We start from the raw sequence: 18,499 nt of genomic DNA, 5'->3' as shown, positions 1-18,499 counted from the left end.
CTAGATTTTGGTGGCTGCAAGAATTTTTGGGGCCCTAGGTAAACGTTTCATGTGCTTATGGAAATATCAGGAATAAGCTCAAGTCACGACAGAGAATGTCTATTAGCCGCAGAACTCCGGACACCCCAAGTCCGATATCCCTAACACTGAGTCAACATCTCAACCCAAATCCGACTTCAACTTTCCCCCTCGGCTGGCCAGCACCATCGCTAGTAGAGAATCTGGATTGAAAGAAGATTTGGATAGTCTCAGAAGGGGACCCAGCACGAAACACTCTCGCGCGAGAGGAAGGATTGTCTGGCCTTTCTTCAGACCTGGGGATGACCGGCCCTGGAGAAACCGAGAAACAAAGAGGAAGCGTGGTGATGAGTCAAAACAACCGGTCGGGTAATATGCAGTACAGTAATGATACCGAAGAGCCATTGCTGGGCCAAGACCGTGCGAAGACGGGCGCATCATTGCTCGAAGATACGGGTGATTGCAACCACCTCCTGGATTCGGGCGCGGGAATGATGGCCGTGGTTGTGGACATACCCAACAGCATCCTAGGCGCCAGGATCATCGGGCTGTGGTACGCACTGATCAGAAACGCGGGTTTCTTAGGGACCAGGGTGCACTCCTGCATCCTCGAACAAGGCATTGCAATTTGTTATTTCTCTCAAGCGGTACATTTATTTTGACTCTCAGGGGGCCTTAACTCGCTCCAGGAAAACAGAGAATCATCTGAAGGAGTAATATATAACTTTCGTGCGTTGAAACCATTCTACAACTTTTTAATTCCAGGCTAATCATGAGAAACATCAATAAATAGATAGAGGACTTTGCGGTACATCTTGGATAACTGTACATAAGAGTCGTGACTGTTTTGGGGACCTATGGGAGTGAAAAGAGACAAATTCTAGAGGCAACTAGTTACCAGCTGTGCTGCCGGCGTTACCAGATGTAGCGTCGGGTTTGTCACCGCAGGCGAGCTGATTAACGGCATGGGGTGCTTTGTCAACCTGCAAATGGGTCATTCTGGTCAGTCTCGGCTTGGACAAGGGACATCGCGACATGCACGGCGATGCCTCGCCTGCTATTGGGGGATTAAGGAAGCTTACATTTGCACCCTCATCTGTACTTCGCTTGGTGGGCTGGGTCGGCGCCGGTGTACCATCGCAGGCGAGCTGAGTAACGGCACTTCGCTTGGTGGGCTGGGTCGGCGCCGGTGTACCATCGCAGGCGAGCTGAGTAACGGCACTTCGCTTGGTGGGCTGGGTCGGCGCCGGTGTACCATCGCAGGCGAGCTGATTCACGGCACTTCGCCTCCTGTGTTCCGCAGCTCCATGGTTGTTATCAGACGGAGCGGTGGTCTGCAGTGGCAGTCAGGAATCAGTGTATGTACCGCCCACTTCTTCAAGCCAGATGGTCGGGGACCGAGAAAAGAAAAGCTCACCGAGTCGGCGGCGCTGGCGCTCGCAAGAGCTAGGGAAGATGGGGCGGCCGCCGCATGTCCTGCAAGCGCTGAGACAACCAAGACGAAAGTAAACAAGGTCTTGCGGGCAGGCATGTCGATTTCGTTTGAGTTGGGTGATAGTAGGTGGGCACGTCGCAAAACTGGAGAGGCTGGCTGATTGTTCGTTGGATGTGATGCTGATGGTTGAGTGGATGAGGAATCGCCAATCGGCCACCGACGGCCTTGCTTTTATACCTTTTCGACTGCTCTGTTCGACACGGGTGCATGGCATTGGACGGTGAGCTCTTCTCCTGTTCTCAGAGGTCCTCAGCTAACGCTAGCGTGGTGATGGGTTGTTGATCGACATCTTCTGTTGATTTGGTACGGGAGAATGCTCACAAAACACTCGAAAGCCTCGACGACGGGCACTCACTACACAGATCCATGGCGTCATGATCACCAATGATATCATCGATCTACATATCGACCAGTAAAGATCAGTAAACACATCTGTTTCCCAACATCACAGTGCTCCTTCGAGCTCCCTCGAGTAGAAACTTGACTGAAATGATGCATATGGACTCTGAGGCCGGCTTGCCCGCAAGCGGTGATCTCGAGGGTTGTGATCGGCGACGATCGGCGGCACCTTTTTACATACAATGTGCACGCCTGAGCAGCCATGAAACCACAGCGCCTTTGGCTGGCGGCACCCGGCCTGTTTTTATGGATCTTTTTTCAGCTGACTTGAACTGAACTCTTCACAAGTGGGTGACTTTCCCGTTGAGATCTGCGGGCCCCCCAGAAGCTAACTTAACTAAGTCCCTCTCTATGTGGAGGGGGGACGCCCAAGGCACAGGGGTCTTGCAACCTCTTGGGACAAAATAACCTGTAGGGCTCCAAGTCATCCCCAGGGGGAGGTACCCATGTAACTTAGGCACATTTTGCAGTTTGAAGTTGTTTTTCCAAAAAAAAAAAAGGTGGGGGGGGGGGGGGGGGTGGAATGACCTTGTAAATGTTTTTGAAACCTTGTAAATTCAACTTGGGTAACCACTTTTATTGATTTTTACAAGTTGCTTTTGCAAGTTGTTTTACTATTTCAAGATTTCCCTTGTAAAATTCAAGATTTTGCTAAAAATGTGCAATTTTGAAAGGTCATTTTCTTACAAGGTCACCCCTTGCAAAAATATACCTTGTGAAATTACACATGGAAAATCTGAGGTGGAAGTTTACAAGGTCTTTTTTGCAAGGACTTCCATTACAAGGTCAAGATTTGGGCATCTCCTTGTAAAATTACACATCACGCCCCCCAATGTGTAATTTTACAAGGCCTTGTACCTTGTAAAACACACCTTGTAAAATTCAATACCCCCCTTCAAAACTTTGGTGGGGTTTGGGCGCCGCAGTGGGGAGATATGAATTTTTCTGAATTACAGGTGTTTTTTGTGAAATTAGGATTTCAATTCCCATTCTGGATAGTGGAATTAATTTTCCAACTCCCAAAATCTCCCCGGACCAATTTTGGGTCCTGGTGAACCAGTGTGGATGTTGAAATCTGGTATTCTGGATGTCCACAACATTTAGGAGTCAGAAAATTCTGCACAAACGCAGGACATCTATAACAGGCACCTTCCTTGGACCAAAGGATAGCACAGTGGTATTTGTCATTTTTTTGGGACCCTCAAATACTTATTTTTTGAATATTCAAGTATTTGGAGAAACCTGACAGAAAAACTTCCAAAATAAACTAAAACCACCAAAAAATGCATTTTTTGTGTTTTTGACTAGTTTTGGCCCATTTCTGGGCCATATATTGTTGATGGAATCATCTGTCAAAACTAAATTGGTGCCCAAGGGGGTTATAATATTGCCGGAGGCACTTCTCATAATGGTGGATGCACTATTCAATGTGCCAGAGTCACTTATCATGGTGGCAGACACACTATTCAGAGTGCCAGAGGCGATTTTCATATTGGTGCAAACACTCTTCATAGTGGCGGACACAATTTTCATAGTGGTGAATGCATTTTTCACAGTGGCCAACACACTTTTCATAGTGGCAGACGCACTTTTCATAGTGGCAAACTCACTTTTCAGAGTGCCAGAGGCACAGTTTTTTTTCTGCTGCGCCAAAGGGGCCAGTAGGCCTCTTTGAGCCATTATTCAAATTTATTTGAATATTGAAGCTTAAATTTGCGCAGGCATTATTCAACTCAAATCAAATACAAATAGGAATACTTGAATTGGTTTAATTTGATGTGCTATCCTTTGCCTTGGACCTTCACCCAGAAGAGTCTAAATGTCTGAATTGGTGCATTATTTCAGGACCCAGGAAAGCCCCTATGGAACACAGTAACGTAAATTCCAAGATTTTCAAAAAATTCATACATTTTCAGAGCTCATTCATACACGTTTTGTGCGTAGGTTCAGAGCTTGACCAAAAAATTCATACAAATTTTGTGTGTACGTTTTTTATTGCCGCGGGTGTGAAGAAATACTCCCAGAAATAATTTTTTGAGTAGCCATTTCTGCTACATACCTAGAGGAGCAGTGAAAAAGGTAAAAAAAAGGAAGAAGAACATATTTTAAATTTCATATTCAAGTAGAAAACTGCATTGACTATCATCATTACTCTTCATCTACATCTTTTTTGCTTTTTTTGAGAGCTTTCATCTTCAAAAATTGGTTCTGCCAGTGTTCTAGAAAAGCGGTTTGAGACATTTTAAGAAGAAGAGGATGTAATCTCTGGGGGATGGATACACAATTCCCACCAGCATCCGTAATATTTAAGCCTTCAGTGACTGGGAATAAATGGTGCAAATGTGCTACTTCAAGATGCACAAAGATCCCGGGACTCGGTGAGAAAGTGTAGAAACCGGCAGCAATTGTGATATGTGGTTGATACAGGAAGAGTTGGACCAATATATATGACAGTTTGTCCTGACTCGTAGCGCTAGCAATCCAACGGTGCTTTCCTGACACATGCTTGTAAGCCGCCAGAATCTTACCAATGTACATTTTCTGAATTAGAACAATTTGATTAGGAAGCGGGTAGAAGGCATGAGATGATCCGTCCAAAAACTCACCATATCCTTTATAATTACTGCGTACTTACCATATTTTAAATCATTTGTTTTTGAGATTTGACCACCTTCTATAAGCAATTGCGCAATGGGGGGAAACCATCTGGACACTGGACTGCTGCCGAGGGGGTGTGCAAAAAAAAAAAAGTCCTCAACACCGGACTGCTGCCGAGGGGGGAACCCTGGCATCATCCCCTCATTCTCATACATTTTTGGTTACTACCCCCCTTGCCCCCAAGAAAACTTCATACATTTGGGGTGAGTACCTTATTCGCCAAATTTCCCATTCATACATCTGGGGTGCGTACGTTTTTTGGTTTTTGACCAAAAATTCATACATTTTTGTTACTGTGTTCCATGGGGGCTTTCCAGGGTCCTATTATTTCATGATGTATGTTATTACCACAATTGATGTAAACCCCTTGCATCATGGTTTGGCAGCAAGTGTCTTGAACCTCTGATCAATAGCGCTTTGCCACACCCAGTTACAAAATGTGAATGTCTTGAGTTCACAATTTTCAAAAAAAAAACAAAAAAACATTGAACATTAATCATTGAGATGTTTGCTGACAAGTTAATTTCAATTCCTCCTTTGGTATTAATGTTCACTCATACAAATGAGAGCATATTTATTTAGTTACTTGTCTATCATTACTATGTTATACCCTTTTCCATCAGGAGGGAAATAGGTTACAAGTCTCTGGGAAGTGATCTCACCTGCCTGGAATATATCAGGGGAGTTTCTTTCCTCTATGGGAGACCTTTCCCCTATATTTGTGTCATACAATCCCATCAACCTTACTAGTATTGTGCTTCCATAAAATGGGGGGTTTCAAAGTTGGCCAGGTCCAACTTGAAGTTGCATGCACTTTTGCAAGTCATCCATGGTCAATTTTGAATCCCCCTAATAATTGCTGAGCTAGGAGCACTTGACATGCACAATACAATTGAAGCTATTAAATAAACCATGTTGCAAATCTATCTTATTCTCACTTCACAATTTCTGCAGTGATGTGTAATGTGCACATAAATTGTCCATTTATTAAAGCTAGGCTGAAATAAATTATGAGTAAATAAGTTTCATTCTATTTGGTGGATTTCAGCTGTAGTCTGGACTCTGCACCCAGTTGAGAATTTTTTTCAAAGTGTTACCTCCACTGCCAGAAACTTATGTAGTCAGTGGGTTTTTTTTTTGTATATAATCCAGACCTCTCAATACTATGTATTGCTACTCCTCTGGACTGTAATAATACTATGTATTTCTACTCCACTTGACTGTCATTACTGGAGGACTTCCTGTCAATCTGGAAATCCAGATCTGAGCTGACAGATTTCAGACTTTGCAGTGAAATCTTGGTCCCCAAAGCTCCCTGAAGTGATCCAGAGTTCCAGATTCCAGATTCCCCTGCGGAATCTGGTTTTCCAGATTTATTCAAAGTCAATGGGAAGTCCTCCACTAGTCTGAGGTTACTTTGATAAAACATTTAGATATCCCACTTAAACTGGTATACACTCCACCAATTTAAAATTGGGACATCTCAACCAATTGAAATATGTCCAGATACCCCCCTCCCCCCTTGGACTCATATTTTGTTTTTTGAGTGCATCCTAATTTAATTGGGATATTGGAGAACTTCCCGTTGATCTGGAAAGTCATATCTGAGCCAACAGATTTCAGATTTTGCAAGGAAATCTAGGTCCCTGAAGATCCCTAAAGTGATCCAGAGTTCCAAATTTCAGATTTCCCTGCAAAATCTGAAATTCCAGATTTATTCAGATTTGACAGGAAGTCCTCCATTGCAGGCTTGTTGTTGGTCTGGAACCCCAAATATTCTCAGATTATGCAAGGAAGTCTGGGCAGATCTAGGCTTCAGGATGATGAAGCACAGATTTGAAATTGGAGGACTTCCCGTCGCAATCTGGGAGCAATCTGAGAGCCTCCCAGAGTCTCAAAGCCTAAATTTCCCTGCAAAATTGGGCTCAGATCTGGGTCTGGAAGGGGTTCCCAGATTGACGGGAAGTCCTCCATTTCCCTGCAAAATCTGGAAAAATCTCAGTTCCCAGATTGACAGGAAGTCCTCCATTCTCAACCAAGCCAATCATGATGGCAGTGCATGGATAAATCTGTGAGGTGCATCTGGGTGATGATTCCAAGCTTTTGCAAGTCAATGACAAAATCAATCATCATCTCACTTCAAGTTCCTTGCCTGATGAATGGAATTTACTCCTTGCCAAATCATTCACTGCCAGCCACTCCCAGAATATCTGTAACCAAATTCAGCCACATCCCTTCCTGATCCTCTACAATTGATGACAGGATCTCCATATAACAATCAGAGCCTGAGAACAGACAGCCACTTGCACATCAACATGATGCAAGAAGAACTTGAGCACAAATCCTGGTAACAGTAATTATATAATCAAACAGACCCACAGTCATGATACACCAGCAAGCAGCATTTGTATGTGAGTATACATAAGGGGCGGCAGAGAACATTAGAAGTTCATCGCACATCATCCACTCTTTCATTCATCAAGTTTAAAAAATAAAACATAGAAAATTTTGTATAACGATAGAGAGAGGAAGGGAGATGAAGAAAGAGCATGAGATGATGGTTGATGATGATGGTTGATGAGACGATGTATGAAGTGATTGGGAGATAAAAGTTTCATTCACTTTTTCTCTCGTAATCTTCATCGGAGTCGGTCAAAAGGAAATGGACACACATAAGGAGTAGGGACGCGGTTTCTCACAAACAGGACAGGGAAAAGATAAATGGAACTTCATGCTCTAAGATTCACTTTTTTAAGGAAGAAGGAACATGGAATGACAGTAACAAACGTGAAGCGTCTTGAGAGAAGGGGGTCGTTCCGGTCTCATTGAAGTCTAATTGAAGCGCAGCGTGCCCAATAAATGATACGTTGAAGCACCTCAGAAACATTTACGATGAACGATTGAGGGACCGCTCTGTGTGACGGCAGAAAGGCAAGCATAATTCAAGTTTAGTCAAATGAAAATATCCACTCCGTTGAGTGTGCAAAATTAACTTACCTCATCGTACTCTTGCTTCGAGATCCACATCTGTTGGAAGGTGGATAAAGAAGCCAAGATAGAACCACCAATCCATACGGAGCTGAGAGTTCAAAGGATATTGATTAGATCTTGTTCAACCGCTAACGAGGAAAGATGTGAGATGGACTTACTATTTCCTCTCTGGTGGGGCGACAATCTTAACCTTCATGCTGCTAGGAGCAAGGGCGGTGATTTCCTTTTGCATTCGGTCGGAAATACCAGAGTACATAGTCGTACCACCGGACATGACGACGTTACCGTAGAGGTCCTTTCTGATATCAAGATCACACTTCATGATCGAGTTGTAGGTGGTCTCGTGGATACCGGAGGCTTCCAAACCAAGTAAGGAAGGTTGGAACAGAGCCTCGGGGCAACGGAAACTATTGAACGATACAACAAAATTGTTCTGTCAACCTGCCAAGAGGGAACTTGATTAGCGTGAAGACAAGAGTTGCTAACCGCTCATTTCCAATGGTGATGACCTGTCCATCAGGTAATTCGTAGCTCTTCTCAAGAGCGGAAGATTGACTGGCGGTTTGCATCTCTTGTTCAAAGTCCAAACCAACGTAACAAAGTTTTTCTTTGATGTCGCGAACGATTTCCCTTTCGGCCGTGGTGGTGAAGCTGTAACCTCGCTCCATCAAAATCTTGATCAAGTAGTCTGTCAAGTCCCGACCGGCAAGATCGAGCCTCAAAATCGCGTGGGGTAAGGCGTAACCCTCGTAGATGGGGACAGTGTGTGTCACACCGTCTCCAGAATCCAATACGATACCAGTGGTACGACCGGAGGCGTACAACGAAAGCACGGCCTGGATGGCGACGTAAAAGGCCGGAGCATTGAAAGTCTCAAACATGATTTGAGTCACTGGAAAACGTCATACAGTCAATGATTGATTGGCTTCGAGCCAGTCTTGATACACAATAGAAAACTTACTCTTTTCTCGGTTAACTTTAGGATTGAGAGGGGCTTCGGTCAACAGGACGGGGTGTTCTTCAGGAGCCACTCGAAGCTCGTTGTAGAAGGTGTGATGCCAGATCTTTTCCATGTCGTCCCAGTTCGTAACGATCCCGTGTTCAATAGGGTACTTCAAAGTCAAGATACCTCTCTTGGATTGAGCTTCGTCGCCCACGTAAGAATCCTGTAATATGGCAAGAGTGAATCAATCAGATCGTCCACGTGCTCGGGGTCACGAAGCTTAGCAAGATTGCTTACTTTTTGGCCCATTCCAACCATCACACCCTGGTGACGAGGACGACCGCAGATCGAAGGGAAAACAGCACGGGGTGCGTCATCACCGGCACTTGGATTCGGAATGAGGGGACGCGAATGATCAGCTCAAGAAAACACATCTGGTCTGATCAAGTTGATTGGACTTACAAACCGGCTTTGCACATACCCGAACCATTGTCGAGAACCAAGGCGGCAACTTCCTCTAAAATCAATCCGAAAAGACAAAATAATCAGGGCTATCAGTTCCGAAGCCGATCGACTTATATAAGAGGACGAATGTAGGATGATGTGAAGGTGCGATGGTTATGGCAGGGCAGAGACAGTGCGGAAAGTTCTACGGTCTCAGTCATTCTCGCTTCCGGAAGTCAAAAGACCGATCAAGGTAACCAAGAGCAACTGGGAGCATTAAATGTGGACATGTCACCAAAATGGGCTCAATCGATCGGCTCAACGGCTACAACACCGACGGGTCAAGAGCACAATGGAGCAGCTGCGATCGAGACTCCAGGTGGGTAGAGGGGACGAGGATGGTACGGGAGGGAGATAAGGCAAATAGAGCTCGGGATGTGGGGAAGAAGGAGATAGATGACGGCGGTGACGTACCTTCCATGACGATTGGTGATTAGGATTGAGTGATAAGGTACGAAGAGAAACAACGGGTTGTGTGAGATGGTTAGCAGCAGCTGGAGGTGCAGGCGACTGGAGACCGGTGACGGCTGGGTGGCTGTACAGGGAAGGAAGGGGCCTCGCAGTGCGATGATGACATCAGCATCGAAGCGTCGAGGGGCTTAGCCCAGAGTGAAAGCAGGTTTCGCTGCAGTCAGAAATCGGGCAGAAACATCAACAACAGATTAAACCGACTCGATCAAATCAAGCTTTTGGGTTTTTCAACCTGTTTCAATAACAAACAATAATGGATGGCTAACCTCCAAGCTGAACCCAACACCTCAACTCAATTCTTTATGAAGTTTCAGTGCCAGCAACTTGAAACTCAATCTTCATCCCTCATATTAACAATTGGATAAATGAATCAAATTTAATATCCCCAGCAATGGAAAAAAAATCTTCTCCACATTGACATACATAGTCATAAGTCCCATTTTCTACTCAAGTTAAATTTATACTTGGAAACTCAAAACTATATTAAAATCCTGCTTATTAGTGCTATGATAAAGCTGCCCTATTCTCTACTTTGGCAGTAATACATTGTGCTTGCAATAAAAAACTTTGAGTGATTTGCTTTTGTGATTCTATGGATTGTTTTTATTTTTTTCAATACGCTTCTGTCTCGGCTGGTCGTGTCCCCTCCTTTGTGGCGGAGGGGGGCTTCCAACTACCTCTGGAATTTGATGGCAGGGTCAACATTTATCTGCTCTGATTGCAAAAACGAACTTTGTTCTTGTTCTTTCCGAGTCATCCAATCAGACTGAGAATGTATATCTCATGATTCTTTTTGTTCTTGGTTTTTATGTGTTTGCCAGCTGTCAAGATAAATCTCACAGAAAAAATCAAAAACATTTGATTTGCCAAAATAAAGGAAAGCAAAAGCACTCCAAGCTTTTACTCATACACAACATTATCAGGCTCAATGATATACTGATTTGCCACAAAGTAACGCGAAATATTTTTTGCCATTTGTGTCAATGATTTTTGTATATTGTGCTGCTTGAATGGATTGAATTTTAGCCATCAGCCTGCACAGGAAAGGATCCCCCGTCCCCACGGGACGCTCTCCGCAAGAGAAGAGGGTGCCGGCGCTACCCAGGCGCTCGCCTAGCCCGAGCCGGTTAATACATACTTCTGAAACGATGGGGTTTCTGAATCAGACCGCTCGGGGTGTAGGACAGATGGCCGACCTAGAGGGCGGAAGAGGGTTCAAGGGCGAGCAGAGTAACCGAGGGCCCGAGACTGCAGGGACGAGCATCCTCTTCAACTTGGCAGAGCCTCCCCGACGCTATGTACGCTGCTTGACGATGACCGGGTCGGCTTCGCCGCGCGGGCTGGGCAGATGTTGACCGGCACTAGCGTGTTCGCGGGTGCCACGGCGGTGCTACATGGGCAGGTTGACATCCGTATCTCAGTTTGTTGACAGAATAAACGCTGGAAGTGCGGGTGGCGTTTCCTTGTCCAGCTTCAGAAGATACCTTGGCACTTTCAATTACTGGTTCCTTACCTTGTCCATGATTTTTGGGCTTGGCCTTGGTGCTCACTCCTCTCAGCATCAGAAAAGTCGACGCATCGAGGGTCTGGTCAGTACTTATTTAAAGTGCTAATTCCCCCTTCTATCTTCAAACGCATCAAACTTCCACCTATCCATCCTCGAGTATACTAGTATCGGTGTCTTCAACTCGAGCCTTCAATTTCTTTATTATATACTCCATCTGTTTTTTCTGAAGAAGTATAACAAAGCTGTGCTTTGATTTCATCGCTTCCACATTCGCCAGTGTTACTCGGACTCATCTTTCCAGGCATATTTCCATAGAAAATCTCCCAGATCACCCTCCGAAAAGATGGTTTCTAGCCGATTTATTTCACACGTCTGCCTCTTATCCGTATTGGTGCTTATCGCGATCGTCAACGGTGCAGCCATCCCATCCAACGAAATCAGGTTGGTCTTGATCTTTGATGATTCCATGGTCATTTGGAATTTCACTGATTTTCTTTCTTCACCTTCAAGTAGATCCGATGGTCCTGTCGGATGGGCCGACTGTTCTGAAGATATTTCGGACGATGATCAGGAAAGTGACTACGACGAGCCACAAGAGGACGCATCCGTCGTGGCAATTTCTGTCACCCGTATCGTCCATGTTGACGCTCTTCCGGCATCATTCCAACCCAATAACCCGGAGCAAGAACCCGCCCAGGGAAGCACTACAACAATTGTTCAGGTGTCAGTTATAGGATTGGCCGGGTCAGAAGAACAGGACGATTCAGAACCACTCGACTTCGAATCCGATGCAGATGCCGAGGTGGACGATGAAACCCGCCCCTTCTCTCGGTCAGTCGAAGTCGAAGTCGGTGCAGGGATCGACTGCGAGCACGACTACCAGCCACGCGAGTTCAACACGGCGTCGGATATTTTTCAAACACAGGAGGCTAGTCCTGACTCCATGTATCGAGTGGTAAATTGATAGACTTGCAGCGCCCAACTGGAGATAACCTTTATTTCCCGTCCCGAAAATAGTAATATTTATTCAACGATATATTTATTTAGATGGGTTGGCATCATAAGATTATATTATCCATATACCTTTGAAAACACTATGTGGTCTGTCTGTGCTGCGAATTTTCATGTAAATATTCATCTATTTCAATATGTAAACCCAAAGAAGTGAAGGAAAGACCAAAAAGCAAAACTGTAAACGATGAAGACGTGCCAGAGTAATTGTTTTTCAGAACCATGTTGTTTGCAAAGCACCATTTCCATGACGGTGTTTGTATGATTTGGAACATTTGTAACGCTGGCCTGCATGGTCTTGGTCTCAAATTTAGGATTCATCACGTAGGAGCGAAGAAGGTGACATCGAATGACCTTAGTTTTTTACAGCGCGAGAACAAGCCTGCGGATATATATTTAATACATCATCGGGGTAGATGAACTTGGGCGGTTGGAAACTGAGGTTCGTATGATTGGGTTCTGGCTCCGGTAGATAGCTCTAAGTGTCTGTGTCTGATAGCTGGATCAGAAATAGGAATCCTTTTAAGGAAAAACATTTACAGGCAATGTCATGGGATTTGGGACGTCAAAACTATCGTCTAGCTTCAACCGCAAATGCGGTATTGATTAAGAAGTGAAACTTAAGAGCAAATAACGAAATAGCTATACAACCAAAATTAGATGAACAACTGCTGTAGTGCTTACAGATTATTAGAGTGAGGTCGATGAGTGAGCAAGTCATATGTAGATAAGGCATTAAAGTTGCAAGCAGTCTGTAACTTCGGTAAGATCTTGCAAAAATCTAGCGAATTGTCAATATCAACGTTGAAGTTTTACTGTATTCTAGAACCGATTCAAGAAATTTGGAGACACTTTGCGAAGCTTGATCGTTGCCAGGGAAGTCTCACAAAGCGTGCCCCAACACGTTCACTTCCCAGTGGAAATGATTCGTCTAGTGATAAATTTTGTACTAGGAGGCAGAGAAGAGTTTATTCGTCTCGAAGCTGTAGAGTTAAAATGTCTCAATACGCAGAAGGGTCCCTCGAGGTTATTTTTCGGAATAATGATAGAACGTACATCGAAGGTAATGGCTCCACGTGTTGTCTCAAAATAAGTTTTCTCACATGGTAGATGAGGTTCTTGGCTTGGTAGGATGCATGCTTGGAAGTAGATACCGAGAACACTAGAATGTAAGGGATTGGTGATTTAGTAATAAGTCCGTTCGAAACCTTGGAATACAAAGACCAACCTGCATCCAGCTCTTCTAGAGTCAGAGCTTTGGTTTCAGGCCTACCACAATAAAAAAGTCAGCTACGCCATCTGTGGTCAGAGAGAATGTCAATTCCAAGCTTACAAGAAAAAGAAAACAAGCACAGTTCCAACGATGCACCATGCAGCTTTACAATTCGGTATAAATGGTTAGTATTTGAAACGGGACCATACACGATTTTTCTTTTCTTGGCTCACCATACCAGCTGAAAGCTCCCTGGGCTTTAAACGCGGTCAATAACAAGGGGAAGGTAATTGCCAAAATAAAGCTGGGAACATTTCGCAATGAGAACCAATCGAGTGCCACATGTTGGTAGAATTGAACTCACTTGAAAAACCAGCATACTGCCGTAGCAAAAGACATCCCGAAGTCACGAATGTAAAGAGGAAAAGCCTCCGCACTGAGGGAAAAACCTGTTTTAGCTCTATCGAAAAAGGTGCAGCTGCATCAAGTTCATCATACCTGTATGTGAATGGAACCGGCTGTCAAAATGCAAGTTCTGTTAGTCTTGGTTGACGCAAATCCCAGATATTTGTAAGTATGTTGCAGGACTGATCAGGAAATAGTAGCTCACACCCTCGCCAGGACTGTAAAATGCCATGAACAGATATATGGCACTAGCAACAACAGCAATTCTTCGAGTATCATTTTCGTCTCCTTGAGGTATGTAAAACGCCATTCCAGTGACGAGCAAACATACGGCCATGCATGGTAAGGTGACTAGTAAGAGATTACGTCTGCCAAATGTCTGTTGGTATATAATTGTAAACGGATGTCAGCTCTGACGGAAGGCCAAATCACTCAAGTTGTCATGAAACATAACTGACGTCGATAGTGTACATAGCGGGGATGGCAAACACCCAGTTGACCAGACCAGTTCCCATGGTGGTGAGTAGAGCAGCTTTCCGGCCGAAACCAGCATCGATGAAAATTTGGCTGTGTACAACGGAGTGGTATCAATCAAAAAGGTAATCTTCAGAGGCGAGGTAGATTTTTTTGATCGAGATTCGGGACTTACGAACTGTAATATGCAATGACCTGTGGTTGAAAGTGTAAGACATCCCTTTCAGACTAGAGGTTGACGCAAGACGACTGGAAGGGCTTGACGTACGTTTACTCCACAGAATTGTTGCATGAACATCACCAGCGCTGATGATTGGGCTGCTCGTCGAACCCGGGGTACACGCCAGAGGTCTGTGAAAAGGTTGCGGCCAGCCGTAGTTTCCTGCTCGACTGAGAGTAGTTTTGCCATGTAGAAAATATCTCGGCTGGCCTGGAGATCACAAAATCGTAGGCGACACATCGATTTATAAGCATCTGCGATTCGACCACGGGACATGTACCATCTCGGAGATTCTGGAGCAGGAAATATCATCAAGCAAACGAGGATTGGAGCGACAGCAGTTGAGCCAAGCATCAAGCTGTCCATGTTTGACAAGTTGTGAGTAAGTTGCCAAAGTTGATAGCCAAGCCAATTTGAAACTTACCGCCAAGCTAGATCTGGGGACGTATCAACAAATATGACAGAGACAATATCTCCCAAAGCAATTCCGAAGGCCTATAATGAGCGGAGTTGTGATGAATAAGGGACAACTGAATGCAAATAGGTCACATAAAAATGTGAATGAGCGATATAAAAATACTGACCGTCCACTGGGAAAGGAATCATAAATTAGCTCTGAAGCCAGTCTAGTCATGAGGGATTAAGTGAACGAGTGCTTACAACTTGCCACTGCATCACGAGGGCACCCCGTATAGAAGCTGGCGCACATTCAGCTGCGATAGGAAAATTAAGGTAAGCCTCAAGTTCGACTGGCTGGTGTTTTACACAAATTCATACACACCAGTGTAGATTGGAGCTGTGGCAGACTACGAAGGGGGTGGAAAAACTCAATAAAATTTGTTCAAGCAGACTGGGTTAGCAATTCGGACAGCTTACCATAGGTCCAATGCCGAAGCCAAGGAATAACCGAGCAGCGAATAGTTGAGGCCATGAATAGGTGAATGCTTGCCAGAAGGAGGCGAGAACAGTCACTACACAACAAAGAAAAATGACTCCACGCCGACCCAGTCGACGATTCAATGGATCTGTCAACCAGCAAGAAAAGGTCTTTGGGATGATCGACTATCAGCACAAATATTTGAGCGCCTGTTTCATGCGTTAAGTGGGCCGTACTTACACAGCACAAGTAGGGAGCACTGTTAACAAGCCCTTGAATTACGGCTCTTTGGTTTGTGCCGTTGCTCGGTATTCCAAAACGTTCATAGTAGAAGATTTGGGCACCATTCACCACAGCCTAGAACGAAATATGAGGATGTGTTAGACTTTTGTATCAGGTTTCGAATGCGTCTGCATGCTCTTGGAAAAGGAAAGCGATAATCTTACCTCATCCATGCCCTGGACTATTGCAGCCATGGAAGATATGACAGCAATATAAAACCTAGCGGTTATAGCCCAAAATCACAAAATAGATAGAGGAGAATTCACGATCAGTTTAAATCTCTACCTTGAGTCTGCATTTAACGAACATTGTCATGGGTTGCTTCCATTTTCGAGTAGTCTCAAACGAAATCCATTGTTTTTCGTCATCTGTGATCTCCGGTAACCTATCGAGGTGTGAAGGGCCGGCCGCTAAAATTGCACCTCGACGAAAAGTATGGACTGGAAAGGCCCATCAAGAAAATTGTTTGCAACTTTTGCGTTAGTTTGTCTTCAAGAGCTAAGGCGGTCACAAAAGAGGTACTTACCATGATCAAGTAAAGAATATTTGAGACAGAACTCTTCAGCTTCATCGATCAATTCTTGAGTTGTAAGTCCAGCCAAAGGATTTTCAAGTTTAGAAGAAATGCGAGCTATTTCTTCAACTTCTGGTGGAAGCACTGGGCGCTCAGACGGTTGCTCTTTCAAAGAGACAATGTTTTTCTCATCTGAATCTGAAGACATTTTGTGCTTGGGTTTGACTGGATTGTGTGGAGAAAGGTAGAACTGGAAGTAATGGGCGATTGAAGATGGCTGAGTTCTGAACGACAGAGCCGAGAGGGCTATTAAAGTACAGTTTCATCCTCAGAGCAGAACACCCACCTCATGCGAAAGCACCTGAGTATGGTGGCTGTGGGGTGCTCCGCGGGAATGAGGTTCGGGAGGATCTTGAACAGAACCGACAACATGGGCGCTAACATGTCGCCTGGAAATGAGGGGATCGAAAGGGTAAATCTTTCGAGGCTTCACCCACTTCAAAGATGGTTGGATTTCCCGCGCGGAATATCCAGTAGCGGTCACGTGATATCCGGTAAATACCCGGAATATCTGGTCGGATTCTCGGATTGGGCTCCCCACTCTCACGCCCATCGGGCCCTGTCTCGCACACATCTCAGATTGATGGCACGCGAGCAAGCTGGAACGCAGGAGGGTGCCAAAGTCCATGCGCAGGATTGGACGGGCGTGTTTTGTAGACCAATGATCCGCCCGGAGTAGAATAGACAGGGCTGAGCGTTGGTCAAGAAGATAGTCTTGAGTCGATAAAGAGTATCCTCCTCAGAGACCTCTTCCCCTCGCTCACCGCTCCCCGACCGTCCATCCTAGCTATTTCGTTTTAGACCCTTTTTTCACAACAACGTATCTAGGGGAAAAAGGTTTCAAACTCAATTTTTTTTTAACCACCCACCCACCCCATTTTGAGGGCAGGCAGGGTTTTTGCCCTCAAACTCTCTCTTGAAAAATTCTACAATCAACAAAAATATCTTTTCTAGTCTGATTGAGTACTAACCCTTTGATACGCCGGATGGCTAGGAAATCAAGGGTTTTTCTACTCTCAATCTTTTCCCACACTTGGGCTAGCTGAGGACTCAACATCCCTACTAGCCCTAGAGGATGGAAAATTTACACCTTTAAGGCGCATGGCTTCGACCGCGGCGCAGTAAACACAGGCATATGTTTTTACACTATCCTTGACAAGAGTACTAGAAATAAACGGCAGTGAATGCTAAATGGATCATAGATGCAAAGCTGCCAACTCTCTTGCATCCATCAGGCCCTGTCTTGCCCGCATCTCAGATTGTGAAACTACCATAAAACCCCCAGTTGTACGTGTGACTTGCACCCAGACAATGAAAATAAATGAAATAACAACAGGCCATGAACGGGTTAAGGGGCTTCTTTTTTTTTCTTTTTTTTTAAGTGCAGATTTGACTTAACATTGTGCACTATGCATATTCAACTAGCTTACAAATTTAACTACGTAGCAGAACCACACAGCCTTACAATTGAAAATAGAGGGGAGAACTTTCACGGGCTTTCTGGGAGTTTGCTTTTGAGAGTTTTTTTTTGCTATTTATTTATTTAGAAGAGAAGAAAGAAAAAGGAGGAAAAAGATGGGTGAAAAAGGGAAGAACCCGTGGGGAGAAGTTGGGTCCAAAGAGCTGGAAGGGGGATCTCAAAGGGTATCCCCGAATTCCCTTTCCCGTTGGAATTGAGGGAGTCTGGCCAAGAGTTTGATGAAGGATTTTTGTGGCCAGGAAGGCCAAGGGGTTGTGGAGGAGAGTTCTGGTTGTGACCGTGGTGATCCTCTTGTTGCAAAGGATTGTCCTGGCTACTGCCCTAGCCCCGGGGTACCTGGAACAAGAGACAAGGTAGTGATCCACTGTTTTGGGGACCCCAAACTCCAAGCAAATTGGGTATGGAGCTCGACTCAACGCTGTAAGTGATGCGATACGATGCAGTATCGCCTATTTATTGGCATCACATCGTTGAGCTGATGCATAACATTGCCCCTAATACATATCGTATAGCCAAATAGATGCATGGTGTCGGTGATACATAGTATCGTCAATACAGTCATGCAGTCACTCAAGCATTGCATCGTAGAATCAATGTGATGCCGATAAATATCGGGCGCATCGCCTATTTTGAGCAATGAGAAGATACAATGCGATACTGACCAATGACAATGTATATTGTATGCATCATGTGCATCACAGCTGTCTGTATTGCTTATTTTGCCGTATATATGTATGTGAGGCAGCTATCTAATCGTGTATTTATAGAGACAAAAATATGAGGAGCAGCTATCTAATAATCTCGTGTATGTGTATGAAGCAGGGGAAGGGAGGAGGGGGCATAGGTTATGAGGGGATATCAAAATGGGGAAATCTTAGGTCGCAACAACCTCAGAGTCATTACAATCCTCATCTGCGCCTGACGCTGAGGCATGCTTCTTTTTCTGTGCCTTATCAGCAATTGTTTTGTTGATGATC

The 18,499-nt window shown here is 44.7% G+C and overlaps 5 protein-coding genes across 5 annotated transcripts; 2 read left to right on the top strand and 3 right to left on the bottom strand.

Moving 5' to 3' along the window:
- Window positions 1-320: 320 nt before the first annotated feature.
- On the top strand, window positions 321-697 carry PtA15_15A174 (uncharacterized protein; the record flags this gene model as incomplete). The annotated part of the gene is made up of 2 exons (XM_053163353.1): window positions 321-571; window positions 688-697. The coding sequence occupies 2 exons, from the start codon at window positions 321-323 to the stop codon at window positions 695-697; spliced, it is 261 nt and encodes an 86-aa protein (XP_053027337.1).
- Window positions 698-908: 211 nt separating this feature from the next.
- Window positions 909-1,549, bottom strand: PtA15_15A173 (uncharacterized protein; the record flags this gene model as incomplete). Its single annotated transcript, XM_053163352.1, has 3 exons — window positions 909-1,001; window positions 1,101-1,352; window positions 1,436-1,549. 3 exons carry the CDS (start codon window positions 1,547-1,549, stop codon window positions 909-911), a joined length of 459 nt encoding a protein of 152 aa, XP_053027336.1.
- Window positions 1,550-7,447: 5,898 nt separating this feature from the next.
- On the bottom strand, window positions 7,448-9,429 carry PtA15_15A172 (actin; the record flags this gene model as incomplete). The annotated part of the gene is made up of 8 exons (XM_053163351.1): window positions 7,448-7,483; window positions 7,568-7,649; window positions 7,720-7,968; window positions 8,048-8,453; window positions 8,523-8,727; window positions 8,802-8,889; window positions 8,967-9,021; window positions 9,423-9,429. The coding sequence occupies 8 exons, from the start codon at window positions 9,427-9,429 to the stop codon at window positions 7,448-7,450; spliced, it is 1,128 nt and encodes a 375-aa protein (XP_053027335.1).
- Window positions 9,430-11,329: 1,900 nt separating this feature from the next.
- PtA15_15A171 (uncharacterized protein) lies at window positions 11,330-11,950 on the top strand (the record flags this gene model as incomplete). Its single annotated transcript, XM_053163350.1, has 2 exons — window positions 11,330-11,427; window positions 11,497-11,950. 2 exons carry the CDS (start codon window positions 11,330-11,332, stop codon window positions 11,948-11,950), a joined length of 552 nt encoding a protein of 183 aa, XP_053027334.1.
- Window positions 11,951-12,946: 996 nt separating this feature from the next.
- Window positions 12,947-16,190, bottom strand: PtA15_15A170 (uncharacterized protein; the record flags this gene model as incomplete). Its single annotated transcript, XM_053163349.1, has 20 exons — window positions 12,947-12,980; window positions 13,054-13,159; window positions 13,226-13,266; window positions 13,331-13,373; window positions 13,444-13,514; window positions 13,575-13,646; window positions 13,709-13,728; window positions 13,821-13,994; window positions 14,074-14,182; window positions 14,265-14,284; window positions 14,358-14,667; window positions 14,734-14,804; window positions 14,894-14,899; window positions 14,970-15,022; window positions 15,091-15,115; window positions 15,186-15,356; window positions 15,427-15,543; window positions 15,633-15,687; window positions 15,776-15,908; window positions 15,995-16,190. The coding sequence occupies 20 exons, from the start codon at window positions 16,188-16,190 to the stop codon at window positions 12,947-12,949; spliced, it is 1,827 nt and encodes a 608-aa protein (XP_053027333.1).
- Between the last annotated feature and the right edge of the window lie 2,309 nt (window positions 16,191-18,499).

The sequence above is a fragment of the Puccinia triticina genome, chromosome 15A, assembly GCF_026914185.1.
Source record: "Puccinia triticina chromosome 15A, complete sequence".
Lineage (NCBI taxonomy): Eukaryota > Fungi > Basidiomycota > Pucciniomycetes > Pucciniales > Pucciniaceae > Puccinia > Puccinia triticina.
Note: the sequence above shows the minus strand (reverse complement) of the source record. Positions and strands in the feature narration are given on the sequence as shown.